The sequence below is a fragment of the Motacilla alba genome, chromosome 13 (genome assembly GCF_015832195.1).
Source record: "Motacilla alba alba isolate MOTALB_02 chromosome 13, Motacilla_alba_V1.0_pri, whole genome shotgun sequence".
Lineage (NCBI taxonomy): Eukaryota > Metazoa > Chordata > Aves > Passeriformes > Motacillidae > Motacilla > Motacilla alba.
This window is the reverse complement of record NC_052028.1, coordinates 11,997,225-12,019,946: the sequence shown is the minus strand read 5'-3', so window position 1 is coordinate 12,019,946 and position 22,722 is coordinate 11,997,225. Positions and strand designations below refer to the sequence as shown.

The following is a 22,722-nucleotide window of genomic DNA, read 5'->3' as shown; positions in this document are numbered from 1 at the left end:
TCTGTCCTCCCTCAAAATACCAAGGTCTTCTCTATTACCTATGTACCAAAAATTAACCTCAGCAGAAGCATACCCCTCACACAGTCTCACAGCCGCACAAGGTGGGTGTGAGAGTTAGTGTGTGCAGCAAAGAGCAGGAAGCAGACTTGAGACTGCTCTGTCATCACAGACTAAGCGGTCTGAGTTCCTTAAATCCCTCACAAAACTCCCTGTCCTTCTCCTAGGCACCATACGGACCATAGGATCACTCGACCGAGAGGGAACATCTCACTACTGGCTGACTGTGCTGGCCCTTGACCTGGGAACAATTCCTCTGTCTTCTGTGACTGAAATTTATATTGAAGTCACCGATACCAATGACAACCCACCTCAGATGTCCAGACCTGTCTTCTATGCCTCTGTGATGGAGAATTCCCCACCAAACACATCAGTCCTTCAGCTTGATGCCTTCGATCCAGACTCCAGCTCAGAGGGAAAACTGACTTTTCACATCCTAACTGGAAATCCTCAAGGACTCTTCACCATTAACCTCATTACAGGTAAGACTGACCCAGCTCAGCATCTGTTTTTGAGGCTTCCAAGTGCCCAGAGGATGTTACATATTCAATATAAACAGCCCACACAGCTGCCTTTGTCACACTTTTCTGCTGCAGCAAAAGTCCCAGTCTCCAAATACACTCTGTGGGGAGTCTGAGGATTGAAACCCTCAACCTGAGGGGTGTGATTTGCATCCAGATGGCTCTTAGAATGACACAAACGTGCTGCTTTCAAAGCCCCAAAGAGTTGCTTTTAATCTTCCCCCTTCTAAACGACTGTTGCACAGCCTGATCCAGGGAACACCCTTCTGGAGGTGACTGCTCCTGACACAGACCCAGGCAGGATTAACAGAAATGAATTCCCCTGCACTTAAAGGCTCCACCCATTCTCCAGCACCATTAATGTAGTAAGTGTAGTAAGCCTCTTCTGCCATCTTCCTAGACTGTATCTTTCATCTGAGGATTATTTACCAGATCTTCCAGAGCCATCAAAAACCCGCTGATGTTTTGTGTAAACAGCTTCCTCAAGCTCTCCCATCAGAGCTGACATTGGGCCAGTCTGGCAGGGAAAGCTGTGCCGAGCCCTTCATGCCATCAGCTCCTGGGAGAGGAGGGAAGGGAGGGCACAGAGCCTGAGTATGGGAGAGGATTAATTGCATGACTTTGATCTCCTGGAGATGATAAAAGCAGTTCAGCTCCTGCAGCGGGATGGAAGCTTGCTCTCAGATGAGGAGCTGGATGGATTGGAAGAGGCTAGAGCTGCTCTCAGCTACCTGTTTCCAGTGCTGTGATGGCTCTCTGGTAGTGCTTACAGCTGGCTAGGAGGGGAATGGAAGAAAGAAATTACTATTATTATGATGAAATACTAAAACCTTTTTGTCACAAGAACCTCACAGGGTGTATTTACATGGTGCTGTAAATGCACCTGGAGATGTCAGCTAACTGTGACCACTGCTGCCCACAGCTGTAGCTGTCAGTGCTGCCAGAAGCTTTTTAGCCTGGTCAGGACATTGCTCTGCATCCAACTTTCCCACATAATCCAAACAGCCATGCACAACCGAGCCCCGGGACAGCTTACACAATGCAGGGCTCTGCAGAAATGTTCCTTCAGAAGCCCTGTTGCATAAAACCACTGCCTTTTTGATGGGATGTGGAGCAGGATGGCTGTCAGGACACCAAGCTGGCTCCCCTCTTCAGCTGAGCAGCCATGCACCCCGCAGGAAATTCAGCCTTTATGCTGCAGGCAAAGCTTTCAACCCCATTTGAGTGCAAAGTCATGATCCAAGGCTGTTCCATAGGAAAATGAGTGACTCTGGCAAAATCCAAATGTTTGCTAATGAGACACATCACCTCTGAGCCATCCCATTAATCCCATCTTAGACAAAAAAAGCTCTCTCATGTATTAGTCATCTCCTCTCCATCTCTCCCCATACTGGGGTGATTTGCATGAGAAGAGTGATAAGTTTGTCAGTTCTGAAAGAAACTCATGGGTTGATCTTATCTGTTGGACAGTTACTGGAAGTCTCTTCATTAAACCCTGAGCTTGGAGGTTGTTTAAGGTCCTGCTTCCAAGCCTGATGAGGATTTAGTTATCCATTATTTTACTTGCATGTCACCCAAAAGAACCTATAATTACCGGTGAGCATTGGCATAAACGGAGCAGTTATACCCTCATGTTTATGTGTCGTGTGCTGCCAGAAGGAATATCACAGCTTGTCTAACGTTCAGGGCCCCAGGCAGCCTTTTGGAAACCCAGGAGTATTTTCATTCTGCAGGCTAGTTGCTCCATTAAGTAGAATAAAACAATAATCTTTGGTCTCAGCTTGGTAGTGCAGTGCTGGAAGATGAACTGCCCTCATCCCCATTAGTGCAGGATTGTATTAAAAAAAAAGGGTTGTCCCACTGCAGGGCAGAAGACTGATCAAGACACCTCCTTTTCTCCTATCCCACATGGTCATTGTCATCAAAGGACAGACAAATAAATCATACTGGCACTGAAATAAGCCAGGACACAAGAGGGCCAGAGGTCACTCTGGGTCTCTCCTAGGTAGGACATTTCTGGTAGTGGCCTCTAGGCAAAGGAAGAAGAGGAGGAGGAAGCTGTTCTCATCCTGTGTCTTAAGATGAATTAATGTCCTGATGTACTGCTCCTACAGGTGTACCTACACCCAGAATAACCCTGCAGAATAGCCCTGGATAATCATTTAGGGCTGAGTGACACACTATTGCAAGTAACCTAATTCAGTTGCTGGTTGTGTGTTTGATTCAGTACCTTGACTCGGGGTGGAGTGGCCACTGGAGACATAACCAGCAAGGACCCTTGGCTTCTCCTGAGGCCTTGCAGGGTACCAGGAACAGCCATGATAACTGTCCTGGGCTTCTCCAGCATTCCCAAACTACCCCAGAAAGGCTCTAAGGTCTTCCAGCTCTCAGTTCTCTAAAGAGGGTGGAGCAAAAGGAGGAAAATACATGAAAGGCTAATGAGAAGAGGGAACAAAACTGTGCACCAAGATGAAAGCTCTGTGCCATCGGCGATGGAATCTGTCCAGCTCAGCCTGGCAGCTGGTGTGGAGCAGTGTTTGTGGGAGACAGGGATAGATAGCTACATGGAGAGATGGGCAGATAGCAGGGCTTGGGGTATTCTGCTGCTGGAAAAGTTTTCAGCTTGTTTTGTTCAGGATTTGATGTGAAGGGGGTTTGAGTCCAGACAGGACCAGGAGGAACTGGGAAGCTGTGGCAGGAGGAGTCAGGACAAAGCCATTCATCCTGCTGAAAGGCTGTTTGGAGAATCCTCTTACTTTGGGTTATTTGCCTCCAGCTCTTATCTAGTGCTTGTTCTTCTGGTGTTTCTTCTGCTGTGACAGTGTCCATTGGCTTCCCCAGGATGCCTGTGGTTCCCTGCAAAGAAAGATTTCTCTACAGGGAAGGACATCCTGCTCTTTAGGCCCAAGGGATGGTTGCATGGCTGCTCCCCAAAATCAACATAACACACAGCTGAGCGTGGAGTAGTGCACAGCGGGGTCAGAACAAGAAGTGGGGTGGTAGGAGAAGAAGGAATAACAGGTTAAATGGAAACGGGAGTAAGACAAGAGAAAGAGGGTTTTAGGTGGACAAGCTCTTCCCTTCTCAAGCTCTTGTGAAAGCCTCAGTGCCTGCAAACCTGATTCTGGCTATTTTAACTATCTTAGATTTTCCCCCCTGCAGCAAGGGCAGGGGGCCAGCAACCTCCACCCCAGCCCTGTTCTTGCCAGCAGAAGTTATTATTATTTCTTGTTCCCTGACAACAGTGCCCTGGTAATTTTGGTGCTCTTGTTCCAACATGACCAGCCTTCCTCTCTGCCCTTTGCAGGCAGCAAGCAGGAGAGAGGCAGACAATCCTTTCTCACTGCTGTGTGTGGACAGGCTGCTGGAGCACAGTCTATGCCTGCCTGCATGCAGGCAACAGAAGGCATTGCTCCTGGACCTTCAGCCTGGATGCAGAGCTTGGCTAATTAGCCAGGTGCAATTAGGACCTTTGACAGTGTTGTTCAGTCTCTGTAGGATTCAACAGAAACCATCAGGGCCTCATGCAAGAGCACAAATAAAGGACACCCACTCAACTCCATCATACATCCCATGGGACAGGCTGGATGGGGTTTTCCAGCAGGGCAGGGTCCTGATAACTCACACACATGCACATGCACATACAAAACACTCATTAAAACTAAGCATGCACTTCCCAGGCCTTGTAGGGGACAGCAGAAAGAGCCAAGGAACTGTGTCCCCAGGCCACAAAAGCTGATGGCAGTTCCCCTTTAATAACAGCTTCCAATTGCATTTTAGCCCTCTGGCCTCACAGGGTTTATAACCAAGCAGCAACAAATGAAAATGTGCGTTAATTCCAGCTGGTTTCTCTCAGGAGCCGTGTGCAGTGTCCAGCTCCCCAGCTCCGGGTGCTCCGTGCCCGTGTGAACACTGCTGTCAGTTTGTGCATCTCAGCACCGCCCAGCACCACGGCTCCAAACGGGAATTAGGGTGATTAACCCTAATTAATTAACCACAAGGCCTTTCAGATCCCAGGGCAGAGTGGTAACTGGCTCCAGAGGGGGGAACCAGGAGCCGCGGTTGGGCATGGAGTAAGGGACAGAGTTGGCCTGGGGTCAGGAGGAGAAGCCAACCCTTTGCCTTGTGGCTCAGCAGATGTGAAGTTCAACCAAAGAAATTGCATCTGGTGAGACTCCCAGCTGGGATCCAGCACAGGTTGTGTGATAGAGAGCAGAGTCAGCCCTTTCTCCCCAGGAAACAGGAGCGTCTTCAGTGATACAGACATTCAAGTGTCATTAAACTCCAGGTCATCTGCCTTCACTACAGTCCTCCTTCTCCAGCACTAGAAAGCTGAGCTATGATTCTGCTTTCTTTCATTTTTTGCATTGAGTCATGGAAGAATTTCAGGGTGTGGCCAAGCAAATCCAGATAGTTACTTTAGAGTGGTTAAGTTCCCTTCCATCAGCTGGCATGCAGTAATCCAGTACAAACAAGGTGTTAGTCTGCTGCAACTGGATTTTGGAATCTGATAAACCAGAAACATCCCCAGTGTGCACATAGGTGTCTGTTTTCAGTATCTGTGTGCCCTGTGGGCTTTTTAGGCCAAAATTTTGAACCATTCCCTGAAGTAGCTGGAGTTCTGGTCTCAATAGCCAACCTATTGGTAGTGAGGATGGCAACATCAGAGATCACAGTGAGCTGCTGCTGCAATTCCTTCTCCGGGCCCCCTTAAGGAGAGCATTTCCATGAGTTTTGCTGCTGATGGAGCCATACAGGCTCTCACTAACCTGGGAAAGTTTTAAAAGCTCCTCAGCCAGCGGGCTCTCTGCTGAGTCCTCTCCACCTGCTGAGATGTTAAAAGGATGATTAGGGAGAGAAAAAAAGCCACTATGACAGACAAGCAAACGGAATATTTCAAGCCATCCTGTCATAACACATTAAGGAGTGTTGATTTATGACTGTAAAGGCATCAAATAAATGTTTAGCGCCATGGCTGGTGCCAAATGTGAATAATCCCAGAGAACAAGTGGAAACGGTGAACAAGAGTCATGTTCCAAGCAGCTGCTCCTTGCTCCCTCCTTCAGCTGCCTCGTGTTTCCTGCAGTCATTTGAAATTTTCTCCTGCCTGTCATGCTCAGACAGACATACACAAAAACTACGGTACACCTGAAGACAATACTGTTAATTAAAGGTGTCTGGTTTTGCACCAGAAATGAGAGCTGGGATGGGTTCGTGCAGCTGGGATGTACAAGTCTTTCAGGGTGCTCAAGTGCACGTGCTCACACCACTGCACATGGACATGGCATCCCGTGGAAAGCATTTCCCAGGGTAGCATGAACCTGTGTCACTGCTTGCTGTGCTCAGGGAAATTCACCCTGCCTTTCGTTGCTGTGAAGGAGCAGAACTTCCCTTCACAGGGAAGGAGAGACCTTGGTAACTGGGAGTAGACAAAAACACTCACCCGTGTCAGCCTTGATGACTTCCAGGAGGTGAAATGTTACATATACAATTCCCATTGTTGGTAAAGCAGTTGTAAAATGATCTAGAGCTGCTTTTCCCCAAAACTGAAGGGTCCAGGCACTCAGCAAGGAGTGTTATAAAGCCAGACATGGAAACAGAAGCCTCAACTCCATCCTTTCCATGCTTGCATCTACTCAGCTTAGTCATTGACAGGCCAAAAAGGGGCAATTATGATGCTTCTGTTTCAACTCTAGTTTATTATAGCCACAGTTCTTCCCTCCTGCATGCAGCCTATTCCCTGTGGTTAAACTACTGTGTATTTTTCAGAAATTCCTCAAATACTGCAATTGTTGGAGGACCCACCCTGTGTCTCAGCAAGGCTTAAATAATACACCAACATTTTTTTGACTGTGTACCTTATTTTTAGCCCGAATGCGTTTGTTCTAGCAGTTGAGTAGAGGGTATTTCCCAAGACAGAAGACAAACTTTTGTCAAAACACTGTAAATTACAAATAGCAAGGTTCAGCAGAGGAAAAACAGGAGTAGAGACTTGTTAAGAGACTTGTTAAGAGGCCAGACTTGTGCCAGCACATGCAGAATGTTTCTTACTTAGAGGCATAAGAAAAGTTTTGTTTTCATGGTCCTGCAGCTTTTCTCACCTAATGCCTTGCCAACCCTCAACTGATGCAGGCATCTGGTAGGTGTTCCCCCTCCTCCGTGGTCTCTGTGATCAGAGAGCAGCAGCAACACCTCCACAGAGGGATTCTCGCTGGGAGGGGATGGGTTACCCTCTGGGGATATCTGTCTTTCTCCTCTGATCACAAAGGGAACCTGAAACAGGACAGGTGGGCAGGCTGATCTTGGGCATTCAGGGATCTGATCAGCCCTGGATTTTCTTGCATGCTGAGTCTTGGAGCTCAAAGGGTTTCTTTCTTGGCAGGTCTGATTTCCACGACTTCACGGCAGCTGGATCGAGAATACAAGGCTGAACATATCCTAGAGGTGGGTAATGATGATTGTAATTAGCTTTATTTACCTACAAGTGTATTAAGTCCTCAAAGGGCTTTCCTTGCAAGTTGGAGCACAGAGAAAGAATCTCATCCCATCAGCTCCCAACTGCTGGGAAACTTAATTAAATGGTGTGTGTTAACCCAAGAGACAGCTGCAGCAGTACTGCAGGGTTTATTATTTTCTTGCTGAGGACTGGAGCAAGAGTTCTGTTCTGGAAGCTGTGGGAATGCATGAAGGGAACTGGAACTGTCCTCTAGCAGGATAGTTTATACATTATGGGGGAAAGAATAAGCCAGAGAAATCCACCATTGTTTATCTCATTGTATCAGATGTTGCTGTGTAGCTTTGCTCAGCAGCCCCCATCCTCAGCTGCTCACAGCTATGAGTATTCCCATCAGAGGGATCTGGAGGTTTTTGAGTCTGTCAGGGTCTGTAATTTCTCTCTGCAATGCAACATGCTGGGAGCGTGCACAGGCAGGGCAGGGTGAGGATGGCTGGTACCTGGCCAAGCCATTGCAGTACAGATGTTTTCAGATGTGTGATCTCTAAAGACCAGCCTGACCCACTGCCCAGAGCAGCTGGAGGCAGGAGCCCTGCAAACTCATCCCCTGTGTGTGGACAGGCCTGCACACCACCAGCTGCAGCCACCAGGTTTTACCCTGCAGAGAGGAGCAGTGCCTTTGAAAATGTTGAGGTACAAATGCAGACCCACACAAAACCCCCTAGCTGAGTCCTTGCCCACCAGGATGGAGGCTGGCTGGTCACACTTTGGGTCACCTAAGAGCGCTGTCACCTACTCCCTTTGCTTGCTGACAGGTGGCTGTCTCTGACAACGGAGAGCCAGCCCTGAAGTCCACCAGCAGAGTCGTGATCCAAGTCCTGGATGCCAATGACAGCCCTCCCAGTTTCCCCCACAAGCTGTTCATGGTGCAGCTCCCCGAGAGAGAGGCCTCGGAGACCCCACTGCCGGTGTACAGGCTGATCGCTTCCGACCGGGACCAGGGCCAGAACAGCCAGATCACCTACACCATCGAGGAGGAGGAGGAGGGCATCTTCACCATCAACCCCACAACTGGCACGGTCCTCTCCAGGAAAGCTTTTCCTGCCTCCGAATACAACATACTCACGGTGAGAGGAGAGGGAAACACAAAGAGATGATGGGGAGAGACAGGCGGGGAGGGAAAGAGAGAAAAGAGTTCAGAAACAGAAAGGATAAAAGGAAAGAGATGGAGAAAATGCAGCATGGAGAGGAGGAGAGCTTGAATAAGGCAAGTGTGTTAAGAGGGAGAGAAAGTGGGAAGGAATGGTAGGAAATGCAGAAGCTAGGAAGTTATTAAAAATGGACCATAAATTTAAAGTTAACTGTCCAACCTACCTTCAGGAAGGAATACAGTGATCCATGATCCCATATGGGTGTGGACCCAAACCTGAACAGTTTTTGGGTTCCATCATGCCTCTATATGATGTTCTGATCAGGCCATGGAGCTTGGATGTCGGTTCAAAGCCTTCCCACAATCTGTGGGTCCTTGCAAACAAGGCTTGTGATCCAGGTCTCTGCTATGGATAGAGCTTGGCAGATTTACTTGATAGTAAAGAGGAATTTGGGTTGCATGGCTCTGCCTTAGAAGCAGCCAGAGCATGGACCACTGCCTCAGGATCTGCTTCATGGGATTTTGGACACACTGGGAGCTGAAACTCCTGGTGGGTGGGAGAAGGAGCTTTCCATGGAGCTCCCATGAGCTAACTCAGCTTTCTCCCTGGGTGCACATGCCTTCCTCCACAGGTCAAGGCCACCGACGGCGGCAGCCCCCCGCTCTCCTCCCACGTGAGACTTCACATCAGCTGGGTCGCCCGGCCCGGCCCTTCCTCAGAACCTCTGGCTTTTGACGAACCCCACTTCAACTTCGCCGTGATGGAAACAGATCCTGTGAACCACATGGTGGGCGTGATCAGCATCGAGATGGGCCCCAGCCAAGTGTGGTTTAATATCACAGGTGAGGCACAGAAGTCAGAGCAGGGCAGTGGTGTCCGTGAGCGCTTGCTCCGGCTCCCTTGGTGTTCAGCGCTCGCATGCCTGAGCTAATGGAATTGTTTGCTTTAGGTGTAGGTGAGCTACAGGGAAAGCTTTCTCACAGGCACCAGGAGGTTTAAACAGCCATTAGACAAAGCTGCCCATCCGAGGCCTCTGGTGCCAAGTGCAATTACCCAACACGCTTTTTTAATGACAGTCTGGAACTTGCCTGTGTTTGAGGTGTTCTCCGATGTCGCACGAAAGGCAGGGCATGCCAGTGCCAGCTCCTCCTGGGAATCAAGTGACACTGCTTTGTTAGGACTGCCTGCAAGGATCCAGGTGTGTGGCTGGATTTTACAGAATACCCCCCATGTCTCCCTCCATGTTGAATCTTGAGCAGGGAACTGAGAAGGAAGCATTCCTCAAAGATCTGGTCTGCCCTAACTTGTGGGGCTCTCCCTTCCTCCTCACCACATCCCAGGGGTGATTTAGACATGGAATGTGGAACTCTAGGGCCTCCTTTAAGACACAGGATTCAGAGGGGACGTGGGCTGTCACCCCAGGGGACTCTTCAGGCAGCGTGTGCAGAACTAGTCCTACCAACAAGGGCCAATTGTGCTCGTGTAATTTGTTGTTTTGAAGTGGTGCCCCAATCTACCTTGCACAGCCTTTCCCTGGTACTGCCTGCAGGGCCTGCCCTTGTCAGACAAAGCCTTAATTGGGCAAGTGAATAGGTTTTCCCCTTACTGTGTTAGGGCAAGGATAATGGTGTATAAATACAATTAACCAACAAGAGATACAACACTACAAGGGGCAAGACAATATCAGTGCAAGATTCATCTGGCATTTGTAGTGTCTGCTGGGTCTGCAGAATTATCGGTGTATTCCTCTGAATGTTGTCCCATCATTTCCCTGCTGAGTGCTGGAGCATAGCTTGACCTCATCTTTCCCAGTTCCTAGAGCTCCAAGAGATGCTGAAGGCTCTCTTGGTTTCTGTCCTGGTGGAAAAGGAGAGGATTTTATTTTCCCTGCAAGGGAAGGAAAGCATCATGATAGCTGGCAACCAAGGGGGTGATGCAGAGATCCGGCAGCCTTCAGCACCTCATTCAAAGTTTCACCTTCCCCAGACCACAAACACTGTCACTGGGATTGATGGAGTCTGCAAAAGCTCTGGCAAAGCAGCATTGCTCTTCATTTCTTTCCTTTTCTGGGCTTCTTCTTTCCATTTGGCATTGTGCATAGGGAGCTCTTCTCTCTTTTCTCTGGGAAGGCCATCCATGGGTCTCTCTCCCTCTGTCTCTGCTTCTTTGTGTCTCCTCCCCAGCAGGAGAGCAGTGGTCCAGATGTCTGGTGGGCGCTGCGTTCCTCCAGCAAGGGAAGATACGTAGTTTTACAAACAGCAAAGATTTTACAACTGGTAATAGAATAAAGCAGAATCCAGACCGTCCTGTAGTCAGGAAGGAAGAAGCTGAGACCTGGGATAAATTACAGGAAACTGTTTCAGCTTTTCCATGTCTCTCTCCCAAAGAGCAGCTTTGCAGGGTTTAATGTGCAAGAGGGGCCAATGGGCCCCAGCAAGCGAGGCATGAGAAAGGAGTTGCCATGCCAGGGCTCAGCAGCAGTAGGGTGAGGGACAGCCTTCTGCTGCTGAGCTGCTCAGGCCTGCTGTTCCTGGCAATTCTCAGCCATCTGGGCTGGAGGCAACAGGCTCTGCTCACCCTGGAAGCACCGTCTGCCTCCCCAACTGTTGAGTGTTGGGAATTCAGGGAGCTCACAGGCCCCCAGCCATGGTGACAAGGACCATTGCTGATATGTCCACAGTGTGACCTTGAATCAGAAGCAGCAAGAGTGCTGTTCCACCCAGCAGGTCCCTGGTCCATGGTATGCCACTGATGGTGCATGGCTGGAAACCTTGTGCAAATAAATCAATGCTCAAATGGGCCCGTTGCAAATCTAGCCAGGACATCACATGCATAACTGCATCCTTTCCCCTTCTCTCCTCCTCGTTTTCCCTCATTCCCCTCATCTTCATTTTCACACTCCTTTGTCACCATCTGTGACTATCCCTTTGTCCAGCTTTGCCTTGTCCTCCCCATCTCCTGTCTGCATCTATCTGTCTGTCTGTCTATCTATCTATCTATTTATCTGTCTGTCTATCTGTCCATCTTTTTATCTATCTATCTATCTATCTATCTATCTATCTATCTATCTATCTATCTATCTATCCATCCATCTATCTATCTCATGTTGTTTTGAGTTTCCAGATTTGGGAGAAACCTTACCTGTGGCACTATCCCCAGTCTAGCTGACTGTAACTGCCCTTCTGTTTCCCTGTCCCCCTGTGTCCCAGGTGGTGATGATGACATGGATTTTGACATTGAAAAGAGCACAGGCAGCATGGTCATTGCAAGACCCCTGGATGCAAGGAAGAAGTCAAGCTATAACCTCACAGTAGAAGTCACTGATGGGTCCAGTACAATCAAAACCCAGGTAATGTTTTTTTCTTTAGTGGAGGCTCTGTTGAGAGGGAGCATATGCCAAAGGGAACCTTTCCTCTGGGTCTGCTGAACTCTGGATCGGGTGCCAGGCACAGGAATGTCCTTAACACTATGATCCTCCATTACACAGTGACAGTGTAGATTGCTAAGATTGTTTTTATGTTGTTGGAAGCCCAGCTGCTCTAGGAAAGCTTGGGTCTTTCCTGTGGATGCCAGGCAGCACCCAGGGAAACATCCATACCAGCAGCCAAGCTGGGGTGGCAGTTCACACACTCAGACCTCAGCTTGGTCCCAGCTGCTCAGGCTGAGTTACAGCAATCTGGGACAGCATCTTCAGGGAAGTGTGTACACGGTTAGGTCAGGTTTGGGTCCATGTTCCCATGTCAGGGGGTGTTCCTGGGATGTGCTAGCCCAGGTAGAGCCAGCACACATTCATCTACAAGAGGTGAGGTCAGGCCCAGGGAGTGAGTGGGGCGGCTGCAGAGCTGCTGTGTGCTCTGAGTTGCCACATATAAAGGGGGTGCTGGTAAAAAGAGGCACTTCACTCTCAGGCATGTCCCTGAGCCCTGGCTAAAATTATGAGGTATTGCCCATCTTTACTACCCTGAGGAGGGGTGTTCAATGCATGATCTTTCACTAGTCATTCTCTCCATGCATAAGAAGCAGCCAAAAATCCAGCCCTCAGTGCACAGGAAGACCTAGGATGTGAGTCACCTGTCAGTAATGCTTATCATGGGAAATTCACTGTGGGGGATGATGAGTGAGGAACTCCACCATTCCTGTGAAACGTGATGCTAACGGATGGCCACATGTCTCGACTATCTTCAAGTATTGTTCCAAATAAACAAACAAAGCCCCACCTTGCCTGGTGTGCATTCCATGCCACCTTGCATCTCATCCCTACATTTATTTTGGCACTCAAGGCTGCTAGCAGATGTCAAGAAACCTGCTCATGTAAAACCCCCATGACATGCTCAGGTTTGCTAAAGGAAGCAAATTATTACACTTGGTTGAGGCTTCCTAAGATGCAGGAGGCACATCAGTAGGAGGGTCAGGACAGCCAGGGTAGGAGGCCACACAGGAGAAAGCAGTGACTTCCCCAGCAGGATTCAGGATTCCCAGTGTGTGCTGTTAAATTCAGAGAGGAAAACTTGGCTAAAAAGGGTAGAACAGAAATTTTGCTTCTCCACACACTTGCTGCTCTTGAGATAGGCCAAACCCTCCCTTCTTTAACCAAACATCCCCTTCTGTCAGCTTTCTGTTGAGTAAATAATGGGGGTTGCTGTGTGGGCACCAGCCAGCAGCAAAGCTGGCACCACGGCTGAGCCGCTGCTGCTTTCCGTGGCAGGCTGTGACTGTTTCCCCACGTGCCAAGTGCAGGCACGTTCCCCCTGAATGCCTTGCCAGACTGGAGAGATTTTGAAAAAAGAGAGGAAGCAAACTGAAAAACACAAAAGGAGATGGCACAGCAGGTTCCTTGGGATGAAGGACAAAAGGGCTCCCGGTCATCACAGATGATAAATCTCCCAAAGTTGTAAAACTGTAATGGTTATGGCACCCAAGAAGCACCCAATATCAGCACCCAAGAAGGATTGGTAGCTGAGATTTTACGTGGCTGCATGTCCAGTTGCTGCCCTCACTGTGCTGTCTCCCCCTCAGGCATTTATCCACGTGATTGACATCAACCAGCACCGTCCCCAGTTTCTTCAGAGCCATTACGAGGTGAGGATTCCTGAAGATACTCCCTCAGGGAGAGAAATCCTTCGAGTCAGTGCAACAGACAAGGACAAAGGAAAGGGGCTCATCTACACTATCCATGGCAGCGTGGACCCCAAAAGCACAAGACTTTTCCAGTTGGATCCAGGCAATGGAGCCCTCACAACAGCAGAAGGCTTCAGTTCCCAGCCCATGCCTCAGCACACCCTCACAGTGATGGTGAGTCCTAACCAAGCCCTGCTGAGTCCACCGGTTTGGCCAGGTTATATGGGTCACTGGAGAAATTAAAAGTGGTTCTAGTCTTTGAGGGAGGATTTGTCTGGAACAATAGGGAAGAGGAAAGCAGGGTGTTAACCTTTACTGTATGGCTAAATGTAGTTAACACCCTGCATTCCTCTAACCACCTTCTTTGGAGGGCCACTGGATTCTTACAAAAGAAAACACAGTGTGTAATAGTTAATGTTTGGTTTCAAATTCAAGTCTGAGCTTTGGTGCTGAAACTTCCAGGCTCATTCCCAGACAAGGGGTTGGCACCATTGCAAAACACCCATCTCTGTAAGAGTGCTGATGAGTTACTTGGAAGATGGTGCAGGCAAGACTGGCTTGTCCCTGGGTGTGACTGTTCCTGCTCTCTCTCTCTGCCATTCAGGTACGAGACCAGGAGGTCCCCATCAAGCGGAACTTTGTCCGAGTCATCGTCCACGTGGACAGCTGCAACCTTCACCCTCCCCAGTTCAGCAGCATCCATTACGAGGCAGAAGTGCTGGACTCTGCAGTGGTGGGCACAGAGGTCGTACAAGTCAGAGCCCTTGATCAGGACCAGGGAGCTAATGCTGAAATCCACTACTCCCTTCAGGCAGGTGAGAGCCATGCAACAAGACAGTTTAGGTTATGATCATACCTCCATTACCATGCTCTAGCTGGTGGCCACTTGACCAGCTTTCTCTGGCTGTTGCAAAGAACATCAAATGGCTGCACAGTTCTAAAATGTGATTCTCCACTTACACAGAAAAAATCCTGAGTGAGTAGGTAATGTCCATATTATGGAATATTAGCATCTTTTCTTAAGACGACAGCTTAATTTTGAGTCACTGGTCTAAGAAAAATAGTGACTGGACGAGTTAGAACAGCCTAAAATCTGCTCCTCTTTGTCCATGGGAACTATTCAGTTGTTAGGTAAAAGAACTCCCAATTCCCACAGGAGTCATCATCATTCCACCATTTCTACCAAGAAACACATCCTCAAGGAATGGTGAGAACCCTCTCAGCATTGACTGGTGGTGGTTTTGAGTCATTCGTGCTCAATGGGCAAAAATTTTATCATTCACTATAAAGGTTAAAACTTAAGTATTTATGTCTGTGCCACACAGCCTATTTAGCCTGTAAACTCTTTGCAGGAGACAAGCCATCCTTTGCTCCATCTTTCTTACTGCAATTTAGATCAAGGACTGAGGAATTTAATTGCTCCTGAAGTATTGGTAATTACAAGCATGACAGGGCTTGAAGGAACTGGTACTGTCTGTGCTACCATGTTCTGCACACGAGGCAAAAGCTTCAAGCACATGCTCTGCCACCACTAAATATGCTTAAATTAGAAGGGTGTTTATCTCCAATTTACATTTTGATTGATTCAAATGTTAGCTTGCAGATCTCAATGGGTTTGTTGTTCTTACAATTAAAATTATTTAGAAATGAATTAATTTCTCTCAGTAGAAGAAACAGATGTTAATCAGGTCTGCAGTCAGGAGAATCTATGCAAAAGAATTTCAGAAAATGAAGACCAGCACAGTGTCTGCATTCTTCACTCTGTGATTTCTCTTCCTGCAGGTAATGGGGAAGGCTTCTTTAGCATCGACCCGTATTCTGGAATTGTTACAGTTGCCCAGAAACTGGACCCGTCCAGGCAGGAGCGATTTACTCTCATTGTAAAGGCAGAAGATCAGGGGTTTCCTCAGCTTAAAGATTCTGCTACTGTACATGTCCACATTAGACCCTCGGATCGAACCCCTCCAAAATTTCCGGAGGCTGAATACATCACAGAGATCAGTGAATCCGCTGCTATTGGCTCTCCTCTGATCCAGGTTACAGCCACAAGCTTGTCACCAGTCAGCTATGAAATAAAAGATGGAAATGGAGATGGAGTGTTCTCCATGAACTATCAGTCAGGCCTTATTTCCACTCAGAAGAACTTAGATTTTGAGCAGGTGTCTTTTTACCAGTTGAAAGTCCGTGGTACCAACATGGCTGGAGCATTTATGGACGCAGTGGTGCTCATCTATGTCATAGATGAGAATGACAATGTGCCTGTCTTCGTTAAGCCTTCCTTCGTGGGCTGGATCATGGAGAATGCCCCATCACAAAGCATGGTTCTGGATGAAAGCAATGCTCCCCTCGTCACCTGTGCAACAGATGCTGATCAAGACTCCAATGCTTTGCTGACCTATGAGATTTTGGAACCAGAGGCACTGAAATATTTCACCGTGGATCCCAGCACAGGGACACTGACCAGTCGTGCTGATATAGACTATGAGCTCACCCCAGTTTTCCACTTCAGTGTACACGTGCACGACAGTGGAAATCCCAGCTTGTTCGCATCCAAGCCTGCCAAGGTCACAATCCATGTTAAAGATGTCAATGATTCACCTCCAGTCTTTTCTAAAGACACCTATGACATTTCTGTCTTGCTACCCGCCCACCCAGGGATGGAGCTTTTGTCAGTGCAGGCGAAAGATGCAGATTCGGAGGTGACCTACAGCATCGTGGAAGGGAACCTTGACAATGCTTTCCATATCCATCCACTAACAGGTCTCATCTCCATTCTTAACACAACTGGCCTGAGAAGCTTCCAAGAGCTCACAGTCAGAGCTGGTGATGGCTTGTATAAGAGCACTGCTCTGGTTAAGCTAAATTTAACTCGGGCACAAGGTACCAGCTTGAAATTTGATCAAGACGTATATACAGCAACTGTGATGGAGAACTCTACCGATGAGAAGACTCTAACCATTCTTGGGGTCAAAGGGTATCAGCTAAATGAACCCCTTTACTACTCAGTTTTGAATGAAAAGGAAAGGTTCAAAATGATCCAAGCCTCTGGAGTCCTTCAGACCAAGGGTGTGAAATTTGACCGCGAAATGCAAGACATGCACGAGGTAGCTGTGGAAGTGAAGGACAGCAGGAAGCCACCAAGAGTGTCCCAAGCCACTGTCAGAGTTTATGTAGAGGATGTCAATGACAACCCCCCACAGTTTGAGAATGTGCCATACTATGCCTCGGTGCAGGACGGCACAGAGCCGGGGGATGTTCTTTTTCAGGTGTCAGCAACAGACAAAGACATAGGGGATAATGGAGCTGTTACCTACTCATTTGCAGAGGAATACAAATACTTTTGGATTGACCCTTACCTTGGAGACATCTCCCTTAAGAGGCCTCTTGATTATCAAGCTTTAAATAAGTACAGCCTCCGGGTCATTGCTAAGGACAAAGGAGAGCCTCCCCTGCAGGCTGAAGAAGAGGTTGTGATCAGTGTGAGGAACAGATCCAACCCTCTGTTCCAGAGTTTGTACTACCGAGTGAAGGTGCCAGAAAACGTCCCCCCATACACATCTATCCTTCACATCCAGGCCCGCAGCCCCGAAGGCTTGCGCCTCATCTACAACGTTGTGGAAGAAGATTCCCTGAAACTCTTCAACACCGACTTCAAAACTGGTGTCCTCACTGTCACAGGGCAGCTAGACTATGAGCTGGAGACAAAACATACATTCACTGTTAGAGCCACAGACACAGCACTTGGATCCTTCTCAGAAGCCAGAGTAGAGGTGGAGGTAGAGGACATTAATGACAACCCTCCCATATTTTCTCAGATCATTTACACAGCGTCTGTCTCGGAGAGTTTGCCACCACAGACCCCTGTTGTCCAGCTCTTTGCCTCTGATAAGGACTCGGGCAGAAACAAAGCGGTCTCCTATCAGATCATGGATGATGGTTCAGATGCTGCCAAGTTCTTTAATATTGATGCCAGCACAGGGCAAATAACAACAGCTCAAGCACTTGATTATGAAACAAATCAACAGTTCCGCATGAAAGTCAGAGCTGTGGATCACGGGGTGCCTCCACTCAGTAGCGATGCTCTGGTAATCGTAGATGTCACTGACATCAATGACAACCCCCCTGAGTTCAGCCAGCTTCAGTATGAAGCCAAGGTCAGTGAAATGGCTACGTGTGGGCACATCGTGATCAAAGTCCAGGCCCTGGACCCTGACAGTGGAGACACCACCCGGCTGGAGTACGTGATCCTCTCGGGTAATGACAACAGGCATTTTGCCATCAACAGCACTTCTGGGATAATATCCATGTTCAACCGCTGCAAAAAGGACTTGGAGCCATCTTACAATCTCAGAGTTTCTGCTTCAGATGGAGTTTTCAAGAGCACTGTGCCTGTGTATATCAACACCACAAATGCCAACAAATACAGCCCCTCTTTTCAGCAGAATGTGTACGAGGCAGAGCTGGCAGAAAATGCTGAGATAGGAACCAAAGTGATTGAGCTGCTGGCTATTGACCCAGATGGTGGCCCATATGGCACCATAGACTACACCATCATAAATAAGCTCGCCCATGAGAAGTTCTCCATAGATAATAAAGGCTGTATTGCCACACTGCAAAAACTGGACAGGGAAAATTCCACAGAGAGGGTCATTGCCATTAAAGTCATGGCTAAGGATGGGGGTGGGAAGGTGGCCTTTTGCACTGTCAAAATAATCCTTACAGATGAGAATGACAACCCACCTCTGTTCAAAGCCTCTGAATACACGCTGTCCATCCAGTCCAATGTCAGCAAAGGCTCCCCTGTCATCCAGGTACTGGCTTACGATGCTGATGAAGGTGCAAATGCAGATGTCATTTACTCTGTTGACTCTGTGGAAGATGTGGCAGAAGACCTTGTGGAGATCAATGCTGCCACTGGGGTTGTTAAGGTCAAGGAGAGTCTTATTGGTTTAGAAAACAGAGCCTTTAACTTCAAGGTGAAGGCTGAAGATGGCAGACCCCCTCACTGGAACTCCCTTGTTCCAGTGAATCTCCAGATTGTCCCCAGGGAGGTGACATTGCCAAGATTTTCTGAGCCCCTTTATACGTTCTCTGCATCTGAGGATCTTCCAGAGGGGTCAGAAATAGGGTCAGTCAAAGCTTTTGCAGAGGATCCCATTATATACAGCCTGGTGAAGGGAACCACTACGGAAAGTAACAAGGACGAGGTGTTCACACTGGATGAACAGACAGGGGCTTTGAGAATCAAAAAACCTATGGATCATGAGACCACCAAGTGGTACCAGGTTGATGTCATGGCTCACTGCTCACATCTGGAGACTCAGCTGGTCTCTCTGGTCTCTGTCAATATCCAAGTACAGGACGTGAATGACAACAGACCTGTTTTTGAGGCAGATCCCTACAGAGCATTTGTCATGGAGAACATGCCTTCAGGAACCACAGTCATTCAAGTGACAGCTAATGACCAGGACATGGGAAGCGATGGGCAGGTGACCTACAGTCTGGAAGCAGAATCTGGCAACCTCCGCGGGCTGTTCACCATCGACGGTGAGAGCGGGTGGATCACCACCCTGAAAGAACTGGACTGTGAGGAGCAGGAGGTCTATCGCTTTTATGTGGTGGCCACTGACCACGGCAGGAAGGTGCAGCTCTCTTCCCAAACCCTGGTGGAGGTCACTGTCTCTGATGAAAACGACAACGCCCCGCAGTTCACCTCGGATTTCTACAAGGGGTCGGTCATTGAGAACGCGGAGCCGGGGCAGGTCGTTGTCACCCTGAGCACCATCGACGCCGACATCTCCGAGCAGAACCGCCGGGTCACGTGCTACATCACCGGTGAGTTGTTCCTGACTTGGAACCTCCAGTGGGCAAGGAGAGAGTATCATCTCAAAGTGAGGGTTTGATACCTTGTCTTACAGGTTATTAGTACAGAAATAGTGTTACACTGACAGTCCTGTCAGAAGTAGGAGATGGAGGCTGAGCTCTGTCATGAGCTGTGGGGAATAAAAAACCCTTCAGTAACTGCAGTGGGTGGAATGATCATTAAAATAACTATCTCACCACTGAATCATCCTATTTCTCTGGGAATAAATAAATAAATAAGATACATATAAGTAATTACACTGTACTGTAGAAATATTTATTTACACTTTCTTAACAGAGGAATTTTTGAGATAGTGTAATTGTAATACCTATTGGAAGGACAGGAGAGGCAGTACAGCAGAAGGAAGATTTTTCTCACATAGATAGTGTGATCTGTATTTAAGTTCTTTGACCCAGCTTTTTCTCCTGCCAGCACTGCAGTCAGTTTATACATCACATTATATGTGATATATGTGATGTACCTGTAGCCTATTTGTGTTTTTTAATAACTGTGTATAACTTTTTGGCATTGTATGTTTCCTACAAAACCACTTGGGGGCTGGCGTAATAACAAGGCTGCAGATAGTCACTTTGCACTGGGGAATATTTAAGACTTATCACGTCAATCTTAGTAAAGGTTTTGGCTAACAAGAAATACTAAAAATTACTCTTGCATCCCTGAAACATCACACGTGCCAACTAAAATTAACCACTGCTGTAAAATACAAAAAAGTTACACTGGAATGTTTGTTCTGCATTTGCACAAGTAGAAGCTTGCTTTCATGGTATTTTTTTGACCCTAAAGGGTCTTTCTAAAACCTGGGGCAGATCCTTCAAATTAAAATCTTTGTTCAGGCTCAAACGAGGACCCTTCAGGGTCAAAACATTAGGCCAGATCATGCTGCAGCCTGTTATCTGTTATTGTAACCATCTGCAACAGGGGAGGAATGCTGGTACTTTCATTTGGTTTAGGACATGCCTAGGTATTTGCAAGCCTTTGGGAGGAAGGATTTAATTCATTATGTATTCACATTTCTGACATCTTAAAGGTAGTAGTAACTTCCAAGTACTTTAAACCTGAGAGGATACACACTTATGTTAGGGGTGAACACCTTGTGCTCTCTGCTCTGCATGTACAAACACAGATCAAACTTTACAAATAAACATGGAAATGCAGAAAAAGAGAGGATTAGGTGAACACAGAGCCCAGCTTCCCCCTGTCCACATTGATTTCAAACACACAGAAACTAAATCTGGGCATGGGCTGGTGTTTCCCAGCATCAGAAGACGAGCTGGTACAGGTGCCATTGTGCCTCCACAACCTCATCCCTGCAGCCCAAAGGAAAGCAGAAAGGGAGTGAATTTAATTTATCCCACTGTGTGAGTCCCTTCAGAGTCCAACTCGAGCAGACTCCACAGCCAGCTCTCTTCCCTGACTCCCACTGCCTGTCGTGCTTCCTCCTGGGTCAGCAGAGAGCACCAGCTCCTTCCCAGGAGAGAGGGATTCTCCCGTGGCAGCATCCAGCCCATTTAAAATCAAACATGTGTAACAACAGTAGGAGCAGCATGAATCTGGTGGACCAGAGAGCCTGCCTAGTCTGGATTTACCTGTCTCTCATCATTTGGCTCTTACAGAAACAAAAAGTAGTCCTAGAAAACAAAGCTATATGTTAAATACCTCTACAGGTTAGAGGAAGTACACGGTACCATAACAGTAAGATCCAAACCATGTCTGCAGGGTGTTTACAACTCTCGGATCCCTTTAGGAACATGCACAAAAAAGACTGACAGGCTTTGGGAAGGTGAGACAATGTGGTTTTGAGGCAATGAATATGCACATCTGCTGAACATTACTGACTTTTCTGCAATCAGTTGTTTCCTTCTCTCACTGTAATGTGCAGACAGGGAGTAACTAAAATGTGCAGGGTATTTCCCAGCTGTGCAGTGAGGTTGACCAAAAGCTCCTCACCTGCTGGATGTGCCCCCAGTGCCCTTTCTGCATCACCAGTGTGAGTCAGAGTCAAGGAATCATTTGGGTTGGAAAAGACCTTTAGGAGCATCCAGGTCCTCCAGGTCTCCTAAGGAAGGAACCATCAGTGGACACACTTGTATTCCGTTTCCTTATTCCTTCTGATTTTCAGCCCTTAGTAAATGCCTTTTTTACTTGCTTCCTGCTCCCTTCTAGAAGGAGACGTACTGGGACAGTTCACAGTTGATCAAATTGAGGGTGAATGGACAATTTCTTCCAAGAAGCCTCTGGACAGAGAAGATACAGAGAAATATCTCCTCAAGGTTATGGCTTCTGATGGGAAATTTCAGGCCACCACCGAAGTGGAAATTTTTGTACTGGATATCAATGACAACAGCCCTGAATGTGGCCAGGTAAGACATCTGTTCTGGGACATTAGGGGCATAAAGGGAGATCCTGGGAGGGAAAGAACACAATAGAGAAGAAGAAAGAACAGGCAGAGCATGTTAAAGGATTTGGCTTGTCATAATTCTTCTCACACGATCCTGTTGCTTTGATTATGCTTAACAATTTTAATTAAGCAGCATGTCAAGCAAGAATATTAAATCTAGCCTCCAAGCATGTTTGCCAGCAGCAAGTGAGAGCCTAAGCATTATGAAGAGTAATTTTTGGAGATAAACAATGCCAGGAAGCCTCCTGGGAAGGGGCATGTAAATTACTGAGTTTTATATCCTGCTAAGCTGGGAGATTCCCACCAGGAGGTTTGTTGCTGTCGAGAGCTGATCGCTGGTGTGGACGTCACCCGTGGTGAGAACGAACAGAGGTGGTTACTTCCCAAAGGAGATTCAAAGGCTTGTGTGAAATGAGCTCACTTGTCCCAGTCCACACCCCAGCAGCCAGGAATGGGAGGCACATTGTGTTCCCCTATAAAACACAGGATTTATCCTCTGTGAAGCTTCTGTGGGCCTGCTCTCCCTCCATATGGGGTGGAGGTATTTTGGAGACGGCTCAGATGCCAATGATTTCTTCTGTGCTGGCCAGATACTCTACACTGGGAGAGTCTCTGAAGATGCTGGGCCGGGTCTTTTAATTTTGAAGATATCAGCGAGCGACCCCGACGTGGGCAGCAATGCCCAGATAACCTACAGCCTGCACGGCCCCGGCGCGGAGGAGTTCCGGTTGGGCCCGCACACAGGTGAGAGCAGGGCTGCTTCTCTCCTCTTCCTCACCCAGCCCTGAGAAATGCAAGCTCCACACTTACCTCCTCTTAACCAACACAAGGAGCTGTTTATTCCACCTGTCCCAAGCTGGGAAGGAATGGCCGCAGCATAGAGGAGAGGGAGTTCTACATCATCTTGTTTGCTCTGTTCTGTTAAAATGAAGAGCAGACACCATTGCTAGCAGCCAGGTTTCAAGGAGGAAATAGCAGCAAGTATTCGGCTTGAGCCAAAGACACAAGTTCTAAATCCCAAAACACCTCTTCTTGTGTCTTGGTCAGTGTATTTACCCATACTGGATGATCGTTCTAGAGATCACTTGGGTTCAGAAAGCAGAAATCTCAGTGCAGTGTAGTTTAGAAGTACAATTTAT

General features: G+C 47.8%; 1 protein-coding gene across 2 annotated transcripts in view; it reads left to right on the top strand.

Annotated features, from left to right (window-relative positions):
* The window catches only part of FAT2 (FAT atypical cadherin 2), a 56,468-nt gene that overhangs the window by 15,476 nt on the left and 18,270 nt on the right, over window positions 1-22,722 (top strand). For both annotated transcript variants that reach the window (XM_038150408.1, XM_038150407.1), the window contains exons 3-12: window positions 225-539; window positions 6,961-7,022; window positions 7,848-8,159; window positions 8,815-9,025; window positions 11,393-11,532; window positions 13,200-13,475; window positions 13,906-14,116; window positions 15,084-19,136; window positions 21,349-21,545; window positions 22,174-22,327. In XM_038150408.1, the coding sequence (XP_038006336.1) occupies window positions 225-539; window positions 6,961-7,022; window positions 7,848-8,159; window positions 8,815-9,025; window positions 11,393-11,532; window positions 13,200-13,475; window positions 13,906-14,116; window positions 15,084-19,136; window positions 21,349-21,545; window positions 22,174-22,327 (5,931 nt within the window). The remainder of the gene's footprint in view (window positions 1-224; window positions 540-6,960; window positions 7,023-7,847; window positions 8,160-8,814; window positions 9,026-11,392; window positions 11,533-13,199; window positions 13,476-13,905; window positions 14,117-15,083; window positions 19,137-21,348; window positions 21,546-22,173; window positions 22,328-22,722) is intronic.